The 19640-nt window shown below is 34.0% G+C and overlaps 1 protein-coding gene and 1 non-coding gene across 2 annotated transcripts; both read right to left on the reverse strand.

Annotated features, from left to right (window-relative positions):
- Nucleotides 1-3: 3 nt before the first annotated feature.
- On the reverse strand, nucleotides 4-1297 carry LOC130054069 (uncharacterized; the record flags this gene model as incomplete). Its single annotated transcript, XM_056162392.1, has 2 exons — nucleotides 870-1297; nucleotides 4-152 (listed from the first exon to the last, which is right to left on the reverse strand). Coding segments are annotated over exons 1-2 (537 nt in total), but the record flags the coding sequence as incomplete, so codon positions are not given.
- Nucleotides 1298-1880: 583 nt separating this feature from the next.
- Trnas-aga (transfer RNA serine (anticodon AGA)) lies at nucleotides 1881-1953 on the reverse strand. The gene has a single exon. It is a non-coding gene; the product is annotated as a tRNA-Ser (tRNA).
- Nucleotides 1954-19640: the final 17687 nt, after the last annotated feature.

The raw sequence follows: 19640 nt of genomic DNA on the forward strand, positions 1-19640 counted from the left end.
CTTCTCATGAAGGGTGAGGTCTAGCTCTTGAACTATTTCTTCCAGATCCCTAAATGCCTGCCCTCCCTCTGCTATGTAGTAATCCAGACCTTCAATAGAGTGTCTTACTGATGCACTGCAGTCAGCCAGTATCCTGTACATGGTACTTGTACCTGTTATAAAATCCATTCAGCATAAATTCAAGTTCTATACATATTTCAAAGGTCATTTCATATACAGAGAAAGGTATATATCTGCTAAGATTCAAAATCAACTTTTCAGTTATGCGTAAAATTCCAAGGAAAACATTACCAATATAATTTATTGCAATTGTTTTGATGGAACAAAAATACATTATGTAAAACTGAATGAGAATTTACACGTCAATAAATTCGAAAACATCAAACATTCTTTATAAACAATTTAGCAATGTATGAACTCAAGACATTTTAACATTTCGTAAATACATAAAAGATTATATTGAAACTAACATATCTCCTGCTTAAGGTGGCTCACTACACCCGGAAATAGTTTCTCAAATCAGTACGAATTGATTCAATTATAAAAGATATGATGATATACAATAAGTATATATGCCAGAAAGGCAAAAAATATGCAAATTTGGATAAAAACATGATTTCCCCCCAAAAAAATTCCACACATATGAACAAAACACTCTGAGGGATTTGAGCTTGAGATCTGCGGTTCACCAGCCCAATGCTTTAACCACTGAGCTACGATGATAGACAAACAAATCAATTGATACAAATAATTTCACAAAACATTTTTCGCCTTCTTGTGAGGTGGTGTCATACAGAGTATAATATTTAGTGTAGTGAGCTACCTTAAATCTTAGTGTGGGTATATGTATAATACAAATGATTTCATACCCAAAGACTGGAAGCCTTCATCCTCACATAGCTGGCTGTACTGTCTGATGATTGTGGCTGGTGCAAGACTGCGTATCACATTAGGTGTCTGAACGAGTTCGCTGCTAGAAAGTTGCAATGTTTTCTCTCCAAAGGGCAAATCTTTGATAATGTGGTTGGATGTAATGAAGTCCAGAAAGTGCTCTAGCTTTCCATCATCTATTTTACAGCGAAGGGCTTTCACGGATGGTAATGGGAAACCTATGCCAATATTTTCCTTATGTTTCTTAGCTGCATAGTACTTGTACTTTGTAAGAGCAGGTATAACAGTATTGACCTCTACAAAACTGTAATCATTTGTCAATATGGACAACAGCTGACATCTCAGAGATGATGTATCTGCTCTCATATATGCTTCAGAAACAGATTTCAATAAGGAGGATGCAGTTGCAATGCTGACACTTTTATCATCCACAAACAGGGCTTTTTTAATGAACTCTGCATCATCTGGGCACACTGTATCAAGGAGAGCCATGCAACATTCACGTGCTTTGGAAATATACCTTCTTTGAGTCCTGTCACTAGATATTTTCAAACTTTGATTTAGGCATTTCACAGGACTTACTCCACAAGTGTCCAGAAATTCATTTAGTTTGTCCAGTCTCTCGTACTTTACAACTGATGCTTCTGTCCCTTGACTGTCTGCAGTGTTAAAATCATGAGCCGTCTCTTGGCTAGATAGTGTATCATCACTTTCCTAAAATTAAAGGACAAAATTATTACAGGTTGATTAAATAAAAGCTACTTGGTATATCATGGTGAACATGGTTTGTTTTGTTAAAATCTTAAACAGAAATAATCAATATATCCCATTGAAATTATTTTCCAAATGATAATCTAATTATAACATCAACTTTATTAAACTTGATGTACCTTGTTAAAGGGAATTTGTATAATCAAGGTATTGTTTATTGACCAAGAACCATACAGTTCATAGCTAAATAGTTGTAACAGGAAGGGAAAAAATGTAATTGACCAGACCGGGATTCGAACCCGGGCCCCCTGAATCTCTAGTCAGGTGCTCTACCAACTGAGCTATCTGGCCACCGGCGATCGAACCCGGTTGACAGCTACATTTTCATCACTTCATGGATGTGTATATTAGATGGTATACAAGTTTATCATATGCAAGATCCTAACCCTCACCACTTCAAATTAACTCCCATTTTTACTATTGGTATATGTATAGACATGCCAGATTTTCTACATGTCAAAGTTCAAGATCACAAGATTAAAAATCATAGTATCCTGGTCACAATGTAAACATGTGTTTATGTGAATTACTAAGGCTTATTCCTTAATAAATAATAACATACGAAAGGTCTCAAAGCTATTTATGTGACAATGAACCCTGCATTTTTTTTGCAGGTAATTAAGCTAATTGAATTATTTTAATGAGATGTTAATGTATAACTCTTGGTCACACTATTTAAGATGTTTAGATTAAGTGTATTAAATATATCTTCCTGTTGGTTTAACATGTTTAAACAAAGCTTACTTACATAATACTTTTGCTGCTGCTTATTTCTAAGGTTATATGCTTCACCAAAATCTTCATCATGGGCTACATTCTGAAAAGGTACCAGCTAGGTAAAACTATGACATTGACAAACTAGAAACTCATTACACGTAAATAATTCTTTTGACAGAAAGACATCCCACATGCTTTACATCCTCATTTTCATTTAAGTGCACAGACAATGTGTGCATAACAAATATAGTGCACTGTACAGTTCGTGATTTTTTCTACGTCCATGCATGGGACATAACTCTGTAGAATATTATCCGATCTGTAGAATGTTATCCGACTTGACCCAAATAATTAAAACCTGACTTAGATATTCTCTGCTTGTAACTATACATTGAATTTCAATTGTTTTTGCACATCAGTTGCAGAAATAATGCAAGGAAATTTAATGATGACAGATTAATGAAAGGACAGAATAAAAATCCTTGCAAACACCAAGCATCAGAATACTAGAGTGACTTTGTATTTTAAAATTGTTTTAATTTTTAGCATCAACTGAAGGTTTAATTAATTCATAATTTATACACAACAAAATAATTTGCATTCATCGATAATCAAAAGCATGCAGATTCAATACTGTGTTTTAAAGTATGTACCTGCTCACTGGATGCTTTGGCCTCAACAATACTTGGCTCAAAATCTGTATTTGTTGATTTGGTGAGGGCTTCCCTGCAGTTAGCACAGATAGCTAAAAGAAAATAGCGAATAGGAGCCAATGCACTTTTTATCGAAATAAGATCAGACTTATGGTAATTAAAGTTGGTGAATTAACAAATTAACTGACTTTTTACAGAATAAGTTAGTCAACAATGCTATTTCCAGTATATATGTATTGTAAACTTGTACATTATCTGCAACCCCATTATGTTTCTGGTCCATATACCAGCTGATTCAGAAGACTAAATTGTATTTATGAATCCCTATACCATTTTCATAGTATTTGTGCGAATTATAATGCACTTAGAACAACAACAAAAAAGGAATAAAGAAAATAATAAAAATCATATAGCACAATATTGACATCGTGTCTAGAAAGTGCAATACATATGTAGTGCATTTTTCTTAATAAGTAATTTTTGGAAATACATATCATCTTTGTTACAGACACAACAAGTAACCATATATTAAATGTCTAATCTTTTGTCATTTAAATAGAAATTAAAGTTGATAAATATATATGTTTCTTTCTATACTGAATTATGTGCCATAATACCAACTCTTTAAAATAAAATTGATGTTCAATATTAATGGTACAATATAATGGGGAAAAAATAGTTTAGATTGATACTTCTGAAAATAGTACCCATAAAACCTCTTAAGTTGTCAGAACTATACTCAAACCTATTGAATGTAAATTAAATATGCAAAGAAATATGTTCAATTCAAATCACAAACCAAATCAAGGAAAGTGGCCATAAGATGAATGAGATGTGATTGTCCAAAAAAAAAAAAAAATAATTAAATTAAAAAAAATTAAACAAACATTAAATAAAAGTATACATATAGACCAGTAGTTTTAGTTAAAGAAGTCAAACATGATTTTACCTTTTTATATAATTGCAATATTAAATTGTGCACTGTGACAATATTTACTTTTTGAAATCAAAAATACAGATGTACATGTGCAACATTTACTCTCATAAGATTTCACATAAAAATATATGCATTAAAACACATATAATATTATTATTTTTTTCTGATAACTATTCCCTACCATAAATTTTGTAATAAAAAGCACAAAGAAACTATTTATCATTTAACTATTAAATACGTCTCTGATTTTTTTAAAAATCCCCATTGGGTACCCCAATTTGAAGCTTGAAAGAGTTGTCCCCCGTAAGTATTTCCATTAGTTACAGTAAACAAAGTTCCGGGCTGGAGCTTTCGTCATTTCTACTGGTGAACCAAAAACATGGATGCTATTATTTCTGAAAGTGCTTTTTAGCGCGATTTGTTTTTACTGAGGAAACCTATATATCAAATTTAAGTGGAATAAATACTGAATATATCTGACATTGTATCACACAACGTCTCCGATCCAACTGAGTCCGAGAAAAGTGTGAAAAATTCGGTTGACCAATGTAAAATCATTTGATGAAGCCTTCGTGTACAATATGATTTTCTTGTGCAGCAATTAAGTCAAAATACTTTAACGATAATAAATAGCATTTATATAGAATAAAAGCGATATACTTACGTGTTCCTATGGGGACAACAATCCCGGTAACAGACTGAATTTCGATAATCTTCTGTTCTGTCACTGCTCTATCCGCCTTAACTCCGTACCAGCCTGTCCTTTTTTGATTTTCTTTCTTGTGTGAACAAATTATGTCTGGTACACTGCACAGTTTAGATTTTCCACGACTTCTGTTTTGATTTGATAATTTCTGATGATGATTTTCACAAATAATAAACGCCCTTGTGAGTTCAGTCGGTAAAAATCCTGATTCGGTTAATCAAACAGTTCTTGTGCCGGCTGGTACATTTTCCAATGAAATTTTATTTAGAGAACACGAAATATTATCTTCTTTGGTCTTAAAATTACATTTACTTTCTAATAAACTGAATTTTACCGCCATATTGTTTACACGTCATACTGGAACTACCTCCATTCAAAAAGAGTTCGACATAAGGGAGATAAGTAAATACCGAAGAGCTTGCTATATTTAGATTTTTAAAATGGGAATTAGAGGTAAACGTTACATTTACCCATTTATTTCTTGTTTCATATATATAGTTCCCTTGTTCAGAAATTCATTTTAACATCTTTTCACACTGGTATCTGTGTGCAAATATAAATAAAGCTAGGATGAAAAGTTGTGTTATTTAACATGTATACTTAATATATTTAAATAAAAAGGGAACAAATCCAGTATTCTGACACTTTTATATAAGATTTCTAATTCTGTCTCTATGGCCATGTTTATTAATGCCCATATCCTATATTTGAGGTGTTTAAAAGGGATATTTAACATCGCATTAGTTTAGATGGAAAATACAAGTATGACCAAGTGACACTTGGTTTCCATGGCAACCAGGCCCAAGCATCACAACATTATGGTTATCTATGGTGTATCAACACATCATAAATACTTTCTCAAAGTATCATAATTTTTCATCATATATCATGGCCACATCATTTTGATCATTGCATAGAACTGGTATTAATGTGCAGATTCACATTATTTTGAATTGATGCTTTATCATATTTTTGCTAATATTTAAGGAACATATTGCATTATTTCAAATATATCGATGTGCGCATTTTCTTTTTATAAATATATATGATAACCAAGAAGACTATCTAACGAGGGGACGGATCCAATTAGCAAACAGTATATTGCTATTAAATATGGATATATATAAAAAGCATCGATATTCTACTTGAGTTAATCAATGTAAACATTTATAATCTCAATAGCTGAAAGAACAAAAACTCTTAAAGTTTTGCTGAAGACAAGATTGTACTTTTTGTAAAGTTACCTTTTCTTGTCCGGTATAGTGACGATTTATAGCAACTAGTTTCCTGGTAAAGACTGATTTTACAGGTATATACAGTGAAACTTCTCTAAACCGGCCGGCTCTCGGACCAGAAAAAAACCCCGGCCGGTTTAGAGAGATGACAGGTATTCCGAGAATGTAGCAATTATAGACGTTTTATCTCAATATTCACAAAGTAGGTACTGTTCACTTTCATCTGGTGATCTATGATCAATTACCGATGGAAATTAAATTAGTGCGTTTGTACCTAAAGGTAATTATGACTTGCAAGAACTATTCTCGTTGAAATCATCTAATTTTAAACTGAAAATATATAAAAGGATACATAAAGAAAACAGAGAGGCCTGTTATTGGAAATCCTTTTAGCTATATATTGTAAACCCTAACCATAACCCTAACCCTTTAGGTATATTGTAAAACCTGACCGGAATGGACCAATCTCGACAAAAATACTACTCTAAAAGTGATGGAATAGACTCGTTGAACTGGCACTATCTCCTAAAATACTTTGAGTATTTTACTTCGGTAAAGTTTCCGCACATCTGTGAATCCAGGGCTATTAGGATATATCAAAAGATTGGAAATAAATTCATGAGGTATATTGTAAAACCTGGCCGGAATTGACAAATCTCGACAAAAATACTACTTTAAAACCGATGGAATAGACTCGTTGAAATGGCACTATCTCCGAAAATACTTTAAGTATTTTCATTCGGTAAAAGTTCCCCACATGTGTGAATCCAGGGCCATTAGAATATATCAAAAGATTGGAAATAAATTAATGAGGTATCTTGTAAAACCTGGCCGGAATGGACCAATCTCGACAAAAATACTACGATAAAAGTGATGGAATAGACTCGTTGAACTGGCACTATCTCCTAAAATACTTCAAGTATTTTCATTCGGTAAAGTTTCCGCACATCTGTGAAACCAGTACTATTACAATATATAAAAAGATTTGAAATAAATTAATAAGGTATATTGAAAAACCTGGCCGGAATGGACCGAAGTCGACAAAAATACTACTCTAAAACCGATGGAATAGACTCGTTGAACTAGCACTATCTCCTAAAATACTTTGAGTATTTTACTTCGGTAAAGTTTCCGCACATCTGTGAAACCAGGGCTATTAGGATATATAAAAATATTGGAAATAAATTAATTAGGTATATTGAAAAACCTGGCCGGAATGGACGGAGGTCGACAAAAATACTACTCTAAAACCGATGGAATAGACTCGTTGAACTGGCACTATCTCCTAAAATACTTTAAGTATTTTCATTCGGTAAAGTTTCTGAACACCTGTGAATCCAGGAGTATTAGGATATATAAACATATTGGAAATAAATTAACGAGGTATATTGAAAAACCTGGCCGGAATGGACAAATCTCGAGAAATATATTACTCTAAAACCGATGGAATAGATTCGTTGAGCTGACACTATCTCCTAAAATACTTTGCATATTTTCATTCGATAAAGTTTCCGCACATCTGTTTATCCAGGGCTATTAGGATATATCAAAAGATTGGAAATAAATTCATGAGGTATATTGTAAAACCTGGCCGGAATTGACAAATCTCGACAAAAATACTACTCTAAAAGTGATGGAATAGACTCGTTGAACTGTCACTATCTCCTAAAATACTTTAAATATTTTACTTCGGTAAAGTTTTCGCACATCTGTGAAACCAGGACTTTTAGGATATATAAAAAATATTGGAAATAAATTAATGAGGTATATTGAAAAACCTGGCGGGAATGGACGGAGGTCGACAAAAATACTACTCTAAAACCGATGGAATAGACTCGTTGAACTGGGACTATCTCCTAAAATACTTTAAGTATTTTCATTCGGTAAAGTTTCTGAACACCTGTGAATCCAGGAGTATTAGGATATATAAAAATATTGGAAATAAATTAACGAGGTATATTGAAAAACCTGGCCGGAATGGACAAATCTCGAGAAATATATTACTCTAAAACCGATGGAATAGATTCGTTGAGCTGACACTATCTCCTAAAATACTTTGCATATTTTCATTCGATAAAGTTTCCGCACATCTGTTTATCCAGGGCTATTAGGATATATCAAAAGATTGGAAATAAATTCATGAGGTATATTGTAAAACCTGGCCGGAATTGACAAATCTCGACAAAAATACTACTCTAAAAGTGATGGAATAGACTCGTTGAACTGTCACTATCTCCTAAAATACTTTAAATATTTTACTTCGGTAAAGTTTTCGCACATCTGTGAAACCAGGACTTTTAGGATATATAAAAATATTGGAAATAAATTAATGAGGTATATTGAAAAACCTGGCCGGAATGGACGGAGGTCGACAAAAATACTACTCTAAAACCGATGGAATAGACTCGTTGAACTGGCACCATCTCCTAAAATACTTTGGGTATTTTCATTCAGGAATGTTTCCGCACATCTTTGAATCCAGGGCTATTAGGATATATAAAAATATTGGAAATAAATTAATGAGGTACATTGAAAAACCTAGCCGGAATGGACGGAGGTCGACAAAAATACTACTCTAAAACCGATGGAATAGACTCGTTGAAATGGCACTATCTCCGAAAATCCTTTAAGTATTTTCATTCAGTAAAGTTTCCCCGCATGTGTGAAGCCAGGGCCATTAGAATATATGAAAAGATTGGAAATGAATTAATGAGGTATATTGTAAAACCTGGCGGGAATGGACCAATCTCAACAAAAATACTACTATAAAAGTGATTTAATAGACTCGTTGAACTGGCACTATCTCCTGAAATACTTCAAGTATTTTCATTCGGTAAGGTGTCCGCACATCTGTGAAACCAGTACTATTACAATATATAAAATGATTTGAAATAAATGAATAATGTATATTGAAAAACCTGGCCGGAATGGACCGAAGTCGACAAAAATACTACTCTAAAACCAATGGAATAGACTCGTTGAACTGGCACTATCTCCTAAAATACTTTGAGTATTTTACTTCGGTAAAGTTTCCGCACATCTGTGAAACCAGTACTATTACAATATATGAAAAGATTTGAAATAAATTAATAAGGTATATTGAAAAACCTGGCCGGAATGGAACGAAGTCGACAAAAATACTACTCTAAAACCGATGGAATAGACTCGTTGAACTGGCACTATCTCCTAAAACACTTTGAGTATTTTACTTCGGTAAAGTTTCCGTACATGTGTGAAACCAGGGCTATTAGGATATATAAAAATATTGGAAATAAATCAATGAGGTATATTGAAAAACCTGGCAGGAATGGACGGAGGTCGACAAAAATGCTACTCTAAAAGTGATGGAATAGACTCGTTGAACTGGCACCATCACCTAAAATACTTTGCATATTTTAATTCGATAAAGTTTCTGCATATCTGTGAATCCAGGGCTATTAGGATATATCAAAGGATTGGAAATAAATTAATAAGGTATCTTGTAAAACCTGGCCGGAATGGACCAATCTCGACAAAAATACTACTCTAAAACCGATGGAATAGACTCGTTGAACTGGCACTATCTCCTAAAATACTTTGAGTATTTTCATTCGGTAAAGTTACCGCTCATCTGTGAAACCAGTACTATTACAATATATAAAAAGATTTGAAATAAATTAATAAGGTATATTAAAAAACCTGGCCGGGATCGACAGATCTCGAGAAAAATATTACTCTAAAACCGATGGAATAGATTCGTTGAGCTGGCACTATCTCCTAAAATACTTTGCATATTTTCATTCGATAAAGCTTCCGCACATCTGTTTATCCAGGGCTATTAGGATATATCAAAAGATTGGAAATAAAGTCATGAGGTATATTGTAAAACCTGGCCGGAATGGACCAATCTCAACAAAAATACTACTCTAAAAGTGATGGAATAGACTCGTTGAACTGGCACTATCTCCTAAAATACTTTAAGTATTTTACTTCGGTAAAGTTTTCGCACATCTGTGAACCAGGGCTTTTAGGATATATAAAAATATTGGAAATAAATTAATGGCGTATACTGAAAATCCTGGCCGGAATGGACGGAGTTTGACAAAAATACTACCCTAAAACCGATGGAATGGACTCGTTGAACTGGCACCATCTCCTAAAATACTTTGGGTATTTTCATTCAGTAAAGTTTCCGCACATCTGTGAAACCAGTACTATTAAAATATATGAAAAGATTTGAAATAAATTAATAAGGTATATTGAAAAACCTGGCCGGAATGGAACGAAGTCGACAAAAATACTACTCTAAAACCGATGGAATAGACTCGTTGAACTGGCACTATCTCCTAAAACACTTTGAGTATTTTACTTCGGTAAAGTTTCCGTACATGTGTGAAACCAGGGCTATTAGGATATATAAAAATATTGGAAATAAATCAATGAGGTATATTGAAAAACCTGGCCGGAATGGACGGAGGTCGACAAAAATCCTACTCTAAAAGTGATGGAATAGACTCGTTGAACTGGCACCATCACCTAAAATACTTTGCATATTTTCATTCGATAAAGTTTCTGCATATCTGTGAATCCAGGGCTATTAGGATATATCAAAGGATTGGAAATAAATTAATAAGGTATATTGTAAAACCTGGCCGGAATGGACCAATCTCGACAAAAATACTACTCTAAAACCGATGGAATAGACTCGTTGAACTGACACTATCTCCTAAAATACTTTGAGTATTTTCATTCGGTAAAGTTACCGCTCATCTGTGAAACCAGTACTATTACAATATATAAAAAGATTTGAAATAAATTAATAAGGTATATTAAAAAACCTGGCCGGGATCGACAGATCTCGAGAAAAATATTACTCTAAAACCGATGGAATAGATTCGCAGAGCTGGCACTATCTCCTAAAATACTTTGCATATTTTCATTCGATAAAGTTTCCGCACATCTGTTTATCCAGGGCTATTAGGATATATCAAAAGATTGGAAATAAATTAATGAAGTATATTGTAAAACCTGACGGAATGGACCAATCTCGACAAAAATACTACTCTAAAAGTGATGGAATAGACTCGTTGAACTGGCACTATCTCCTAAAAAACTTTCAGTATTTTACTTCAGTAAAGTTTCCGCTCATTTGTGAATCCAGGGCTTTTAGGATATATAAAAATATTGGAAATAAATTAATGAGGTATATTGAAAAACCTGGCCGGAATGGACGGAGGTCGACAAAAATACTACTCTAAAACCGATGGAATACACTCGTTGAACTGGCACTATCTCCTAAAATCCTTTAAGTATTTTCATTCGGTAATGTTTCTGCAAACCTGTGAATCGAGGGGTATTAGGATATATAAAAATATTGGAAATAAATTAACGAGGTATATTGAAAAACCTGGCCGGAATGGAAAAATCTCGAGAAATATACTACTCTAAAACCGATGGAATGGATTCGTTGAGCTAGCACTATCTCCTAAAATACTTTGCATATTTTCATTCGATAAAGTTTCCGCACATCTGTGAAACCAGGGCTATTAGGATATATAAAAATATTGGAAATAAATTAATGAGGTATATTGAAAAACCTGGCCGGAATGGACGGAGGTCGACAAAAATACTTCTCTAAAACCGATGGAATAGACTCGTTGAACTGGCACTATCTCAAAAAATACTTTGAGTATTCTACTTCGGTAAAGTTACCGCTCATCTGTGAAACCAGTACTATTACAATATATAAAAAGATTTGAAATAAATTAATAAGGTATATTGAAAAACCTGGCCGGAATGAACGGAGGTCGACAAAAATACTACTCTAAAACCGATGGAATAGACTCGTTGAACTGACACTATCTCCTAAAATACTTTGAGTATTTTGCTTCGGTAAAGTTTCCGCACATCTGTGAATCCAGGGCTATTAGGACATATAAAATATTGGAAATAAATTAATGAGGTATATTGAAAAACCTGGCCGGAATGGACGGAGGTCGACAAAAATACTACTCTAAATCTGATGGAATAGACTCGTTGAACTGGCACCATCTCCGAAAATACTTTAAGTATTTTCATTCGGTAAAGTTTCCCCACATGTGTGGAGCCAGGGCCATTAGAATATATTAAAAGATTGGAAATAAATTAATAAGGTATATTGTAAAACCTGGCCGGAATGGACCAATCTCGACAAAAATACTACTCTAAAAGTGATGGAATAGACTCGTTGAACTGACACTATCTCCTAAAATACTTTAAGTATTTTCATTCGGTAAAGTTTCCGCACACCTGTGAATCCTGGAGTATTAGGATATATAAAAATATTGGAAATAAATTAACGAGGTATATTGAAAAACCTGGCCGGAATGGACAAATCTCTAGAAAAATATTACTCTAAAACCGATGGAATAGATTCGTTGAGTTGGCACTATTTCCTAAAATACTTTGCATATTTTCATTCAATCAAGTTTCCGCACATCTGTTTATCCAGGGCTATTAGGGTATATCAAAATATTGGAAATAAATTAATGAGGTATATTGTAAAACCTGGCCGGAATGGACAAATCTCGACAAAAATACTACTCTAAAAGTGAAGGAATAGACTCGTTGAACTGACACTATCTCCTAAAATACTTTAAGTATTTTACTTCGGTAAAGTTTCCGCACATTTGTGAAACCAGGGCTATTAAGATATATAAAAATATTGGAAATCAATTAATGAGGTATATTGAAAAACCTGGCCGGAATGGACGGAGGTTGACAAAAATACTATTCTAAAACCGATGGAATAGACTCGTTGAACTGGCACTATCTCCTAAAATCCTTTAAGTATTTTCATTCGGTAAAGTTTCTGCACATGTGTGAAGCCAGGGCCATTAGAATATATCAAAAGATTGGAAATGAATTAATGAGGTATATTGAACAACCTCGCCGGAATGGACCAATCTCGACAAAAATACTACTCTAAAACCGATGGAATAGACTCATTGAACTGGCACTATCTCCTAAAATACTTTTCATATTTTCATTCGATAAAGTTTCCGGACATCTTTTTATCCAGGGCTATTAGGATATACCAAAAGATTGGAAATAAATTAATGATGTATATTGTAAAACCTGGCCGGATTGGACCAATCTCGACAAAAATCCTACTCTAAAAGTGATGGAATAGACTCGTTGAACTGGCACTATCTCCTAAAATAATTCAAGTATTTTCATTCGGTAAAGTTTCCGTACATCTGTGAATCCAGGGCTATTAGGATATATATAAATATTGGAAATAAATTAATGAGGTATATTGTAAAACCTGGCAGGAATGGACCAATCTCAACAAAAATACTACTCTAAATGTGATGAAATAGATTCGTTGAACTGGGACTATCTCAAAAATACTTTGAGTATTTTACTTCGGTAAAGTTACCGCTCATCTGTGAAACTAGTACTATTACAATATATAAAAAGATTTGAAATAAATTAATAAGGTATATTGAAAAACCTGGCCGGAATGAACGGAGGTCGACAAAAACACTACTCTAAAACCGATGGAATAGACTCGTTGAACTGACATTATCTCCTAAAATAGTTTGAGTATTTTACTTCGGTAAAGTTTCCGCACATCTGTGAATCCAGGGCTATTAGGACATATAAAAATATTGGAAATAAATTGATGAGGTATATTGAAAAACCGGGCCGGAATGGACAAATCTCGAGAAAATACTACACTAAAACCGATGGAATAGACTCGTAGAACTGGCACTATCTCCTAAAATCCTTTAAGTATTTTCATTCCATAAGGTTTCTGCACATCTGTGAATCCAGGGTTATTAGGATATATCAAAAGATTGGAAATAAATTAATAAGGTATATTGAAAACCTGGCCGGAATGGACCGAAGTCGACAAAAATACTACTCTAAAACCGATGAAATAGACTCGTTGAACTGGCACTATCTCCTAAAACACTTTGAGTATTTTACTTCGGTAAAATTTCCACACATCTGTGAAACCAGGGCTATTAGGATATATAAAAATATTGGAAATAAATTAATGAGGTATATTGAAAAACCTGGCAGGTATGTACGGAAGTCCATAAAAATACTACTCTAAAACCAATGGAATAGACTCGTTGAACTGGCACTATCACCTGAAATACTTTGCATATTTTCATTCGATAAAGTTTCCGCATATCTGTGTATCCAGGGCTATTAGGATATATCAAAGGATTGAAAATAAATTAGTAAGGTATATTGTGAAACCTGGCAGAAATGGACAAATCTCGACAAAAATACTACTTTAAAAGTGATGAAATAGACTCGTTGAACTGGCACTATCTCCTAAAATACTTTGAGTATTTCACTTCGGTAAAGTTTCTGCACATTTGTTAAACCAGGGCTATTATGATATATAAAAAGATTGGAAATCAATTAATGAGGTATATTGAAAAACCTGGCCGGAATGAACCAATTTCTACAAAAATACTACTGTAAAAGTGATGGAATAGACTCGTTGAACTGGCACTATCTCCTAAAACACTTTGAGTATTTTCATTCGATAAAGTTTCCGCATATCTGTGTATCCAGGGCTATTAGGATATATCAAAGGATTGAAAATAAATTAGTAAGGTATATTGTAAAACCTGGCAGAAATGGACAAATCTCGACAAAAATACTACTCTAAAAGTGATGAAATAGACTCGTTGAACTGGCACTATCTCCTAAAATACTTTGGGTATTTTACTTCGGTAACGTTTCCGCACATCTGTGAAACTAAATTTACCGAAGTAAAATACCCAAAGTATTTTAGGAGATGGTGCCAGTTCAACGAGTCCATTCCATCGGTTTTAGAGTAGTATTTTTATCGAACTCTGTCCATTCCGGCCAGGTTGTTCAATATACCTCATTAATTTATTTCCAATATTTTTATATATCCTAATAGCCCTGGTTTCACAGATGTGCAGACATTTTCCGAAGTAAAATACTCAAAGTATTTCAGGAGATAGTGCCAGTTCTACGAGTCTATTCCATCGGTTTTAGAGTACTATTTTTGTCGAAATTGGTCCATTTCGGCCAGATTTTACAATAGACCTCATTAATTGATTTCCAATCTTTTTGTATATCGTGTTAGCCCTGGATTCACAAATGTGCGGAAACTTTACTGAATGAAAATATGCAAAGTATTTTAGGAGATAGTGCCAGTTCAACGAGTCAATTCCATCGGTTTTAGAATAGTATTTTTGTCGACCTCCGTCCATTCCGGCCAGGTTTTTCAATATACCTCATTAATTTATTTCCAATGTTTTTATATATCCTAATAGCCCTGGTTTCAAACATGTGAGGAAACTTTTCGTAAGTAAAATACTCAAAGTATTTTAGGAGATAGTGCCATTTCAACGAGTCTATTCCATCACTTTTAAAGTAGTATTTTTGTCGAGATTGGTCCATTCCGGTCAGGTTTTCCAATATACCTCATTAATTTATTTCCAATATTTTTATATCTGCTAATACCCCTGGATTCACAGATGTGCGGAAAGTTGATCGAATGAAATTATGCAAAGTATTTTAGGTGATAGTGCGAGTTCAACGAGTCTATTCCATCGGTTTTAGAGTAGTATTTTTGTCGACCTCCGTCCATTCCGGCCAGGTTTTTCAATATACCTTATTAATTTATTTCCAATATTTTTATATATCCTAATAGCCCTGGTTTCAAACATGTGAGGAAACTCTTCCGAAGTAAAATACTCAAAGTATTTTAGGAGATAGTGCCATTTCAACGAGTCTATTCCATCGCTTTTAGAGTAGTATTTTTGTCGAGATTGGTCCATTTCGGCCAGGTTTTACAATATACCTCATTAATTTATTTCCAATCTTTTGGTATATCCTAATATCCCTGGATTCACAGATGTGCTGAAACTTTACCGAAATAAAATACTTGAAGTATTTTAGGAGATAGTGCCAGTTCAACGAGTCTATTCCATCCGTTTTAGAGGAGTTTTTTGTCGAGATTGGTCCATTCCGGCCAGGTTTCACAATATACCTTATTAATTTATTTCCAATCCTTTGATATATCCTAATAGCCCTGGATTCACAGAAGTGCGGAAACTTTATCGAATGAAAATATGCAAAGTATTTTAGGTGATAGTGCGAGTTCAACGAGTCTATTCCATCGGTTTTAGAGTAGTATTTTTGTCGACCTCCGTCCATTCCGGCCAGGTTTTTCAATATACCTCATTAATTTATTTCCCATATTTTTGATATATCCTAATAGCCCATGTTTCAAACATGTGCGGAAACTTTACCGAAGTAAAATACTCAAAGTATTTTAGGAGATAGTGCCAGTTCAACCAGTCAATTCCATCGGTTTTAGAGTAGTATTTTTGTCGACTTCGGTCCATTCCGGCCAGGTTTTTCAATATACCTTATTAATTTATTTCCAATCTTTTGATATATCCTAATAACCCTGGATTCATAGATGTGCAGAAACTTTATCGAACGAAATTACTTAAAGTATTTTAGGAGATAGTGCCAGTTCAACGAGTCTATTCCATCCGTTTTAGAGTAGTTTTTTGTCGAGATTGGTCCATTCCGGCCAGGTTTCACAATATACCTTATTAATTTATTTCCAATCCTTTGATGTATCCTAATAGCCCTGGATTCACAGAAGTGCGGAAACTTGATCGAATGAAAATATGCAAAGTATTTTAGGTGATAGTGCGAGTTCAACGAGTCTATTCCATCGCTTTTAGAGTAGTATTTTTGTCGACCTCCGTCCATTCCGGCCAGGTTTTTCAATATACCTCATTAATTTATTTCAAATCTTTTTATATATCCTAATAGCCCATGTTTCAAACATGTGCGGAAACTTTACCGAAGTAAAATACTCAAAGTATTTTAGGAGATAGTGCCAGTTCAACGAGTCAATTCGATCAGTTTTAGAGTAGTATTTTTGTCGACCTCGGTCCATTCCGGCCAGGTTTTTCAATATACCTTATTAATTTATTTCCAATCTTTTGATATATCCTAATAACCCTGGATTCACAGATGTGCAGAAACTTTATCGAACGAAATTACTTAAAGTATTTTAGGAGATAGTGCCAGTTCAACGAGTCTATTCCATCGGTTTTAGAGTGGTATTTTTGTCGACCTCCGTCCATTTCGGCCAGGTTTTACAATATACCTCATTAATTTATTTCCAATCTTTTGATATATTCTATTGTCCCTGGCTTCACACATGTGCGGAAACTCTACCGAATGAAAATACTTAAAGGATTTTAGGAGATAGTGCCAGTTCAACGAATCTATTCCATCGGTTTTAAAGCAGTATTTTTGTCGACATCCGTCCATTCCGGCCAGGTTTTTCAATATACCTTATTAATTTATTTCCAATATTTTTATATATCCTAATAGCCCTGGATTCACAGATGTGCGGAAACTTTATCGAATGAAAATACTCAAAGTATTTTAGGAGATTATGCCAGTTCAACGAGTCTATTCCATCAGTTTTAGAGTAGTATTTTGTAGTATTTTTATCCATATTGGTCCATTCCGGCCAGATTTTTCAATATACCTCATTAACTTATTTCCAATATTTTTATATATCCTAATAGTCCGGGATTCACAGATGTGCGGAAACTTTACCGAAGTGAAATACTCAAAGTATTTTAGGAGATAGTGCCAGTTCAACGAGTCTATTCCATCACTTTTAGAGTAGTATTTTTGTCGACCTCCGTCCATTCCGGCCAGATTTTTCAATATACTTCATTAATTTATTTCCAATATTCTTATATATCCTAATAGCCCTGGTTTCGCAGATGTCTGGAAACTTTGCCGAAGTAAAATACTCAAAGTATTTTAGGAGATAGTGCCAGTTCAACGAGTCAATTCCATCGGTTTTAGAGTAGTATTTTTGTCGACTTCGGTCCATTCCGGCCAGGTTTTTCAATATACCTTATTAATTTATTTCCAATCTTTTGATATATTCTAATAACCCTGGATTCACAGATGTGCAAAAACTTTATTGAACGAAATTACTTAAAGTATTTTAGGAGATAGTGCCAGTTCAACGAGTCTATTCCATCGGTTTTAGAGTGGTATTTTTGTCGACCTCCGTCCATTTCGGCAAGGTTTTTCAATATACCTCATTAATTTATTTCCAATATTTTTATATATTGTAATAGCCCTGGTTTTATAAATGTGCGGAAACTTTACCGAAGTGAAATACTCAAAGTATTTTAGGAGATAGTGTCAGTTCAACGAGTCAATTTCATCACTTTTAAAGTAGTATTTTTGTCGGGATTGGTCCATTCCTTCCAGGTTTTACAATATACCTCATTAATTTATTTCCAATCCTTTGATATATCCTAATAGCCCTGGATTCACAGATGTGCGGAAACTTTATCGAATGAAAATATGCAAAGTGTTTTAGGTGATAGTGCGAGTTCAACGAGTCTATTCCATCGGTTTTAGAGTAGTATTTTTGTCGACCTCCGTCCATTCCGGCCAGGTTTTTCAATATACCTTATTAATTTATTTCCAATCTTTTTATATAAACTAATAGCCCTGGTTTCAAACATGTGCGGAAACTTTACCGAAGTAAAATACTCAAAGTATTTTAGGAGATGGTGCCAGTTCAACGAGTCAATTCCATCGGTTTTAGAGTAGTATTTTTGTCTCCCTCCGTCCATTCCGGCCAGGTTTTTCAATATACATCATTAATTTATTTCCAATATTTTTATATATCCTAATAGCCCTGGTTTCACAGATGTGTGGAAATTTTACCGAAGTAAAATACTCAAAGTATTTTAGGAGATAGTGCCAGTTCAACGAGTCTATTCCATCACTTTTAGAGTAGTATTTGTGTCGAGATTGGTCCATTCCGGCCAGGTTTTTCAATATACCTCATTAATTTATTTCCAATAATTTTATATATCCTAATAGCCCTGGTTTCACAGATGTGCGGAAACTTTACCGAAGTGAAATACTCAAAGTATTTTACGAGATAGTGCCAGTTCAACGAGTCTATTCCATCGGTTTTAGAGTAGTATTTTTGTCGACCTCCGTCCATTCCGGCCAGATTTTTCAATATACCTCATTAATTTATTTCCAATATTTTTATATATTCTAATAGCCTTGGTATCACAGATGTGAGGAAACGTTACCGAAGTAAAATACTCAAAGTATTTTAGGAGATAGTGCCAGTTCAACGAGTCTATTCCATCACTTTTAGAGTAGTATTTTTGTCGAGATCGGTCCTTTCCGGCCAGGTTTTACAATATACCTCATTAATTTATTTCCAATCTTTTGGTATATCCTAATATCCCTGGAATCACAGATGTGCGGAAACTTTATCGAATGAAAATACTCAAAGTATTTCAGGAGATAGTGCCAGTTCAACGAGTCTATTCCATCGGTTTTAGAGTAGTATTTTGGTCGTGATTGGTCCATTCGCGCAAGGTTTTTCAATATACCACATTAATTTATTTCCAATATTTTTATATATCCTAATAGCCGTGAATTCACAGATGTGCGGAAACCTTACTGAATGAAAATACCGAAAGTCTTTTAGGAAATGGTGCCAGTTCAACGAGTCTATTCCATCGGTTTTAGAGTAGTATTTTTGGCGACCTCCGTCCATTCCGGCCAGGTTTTTCAATATACATAATTAATTTATTTCCAATATTTTTATATATCCTAATAGCTCTGGTTTCACAGATGTGCGTAAACTTTACCGAAGTAAAATACTCAAAGTATTTTAGGAG

This window comes from Ostrea edulis, chromosome 4 (genome assembly GCF_947568905.1).
Source record: "Ostrea edulis chromosome 4, xbOstEdul1.1, whole genome shotgun sequence".
Classification (NCBI taxonomy): domain Eukaryota; kingdom Metazoa; phylum Mollusca; class Bivalvia; order Ostreida; family Ostreidae; genus Ostrea; species Ostrea edulis.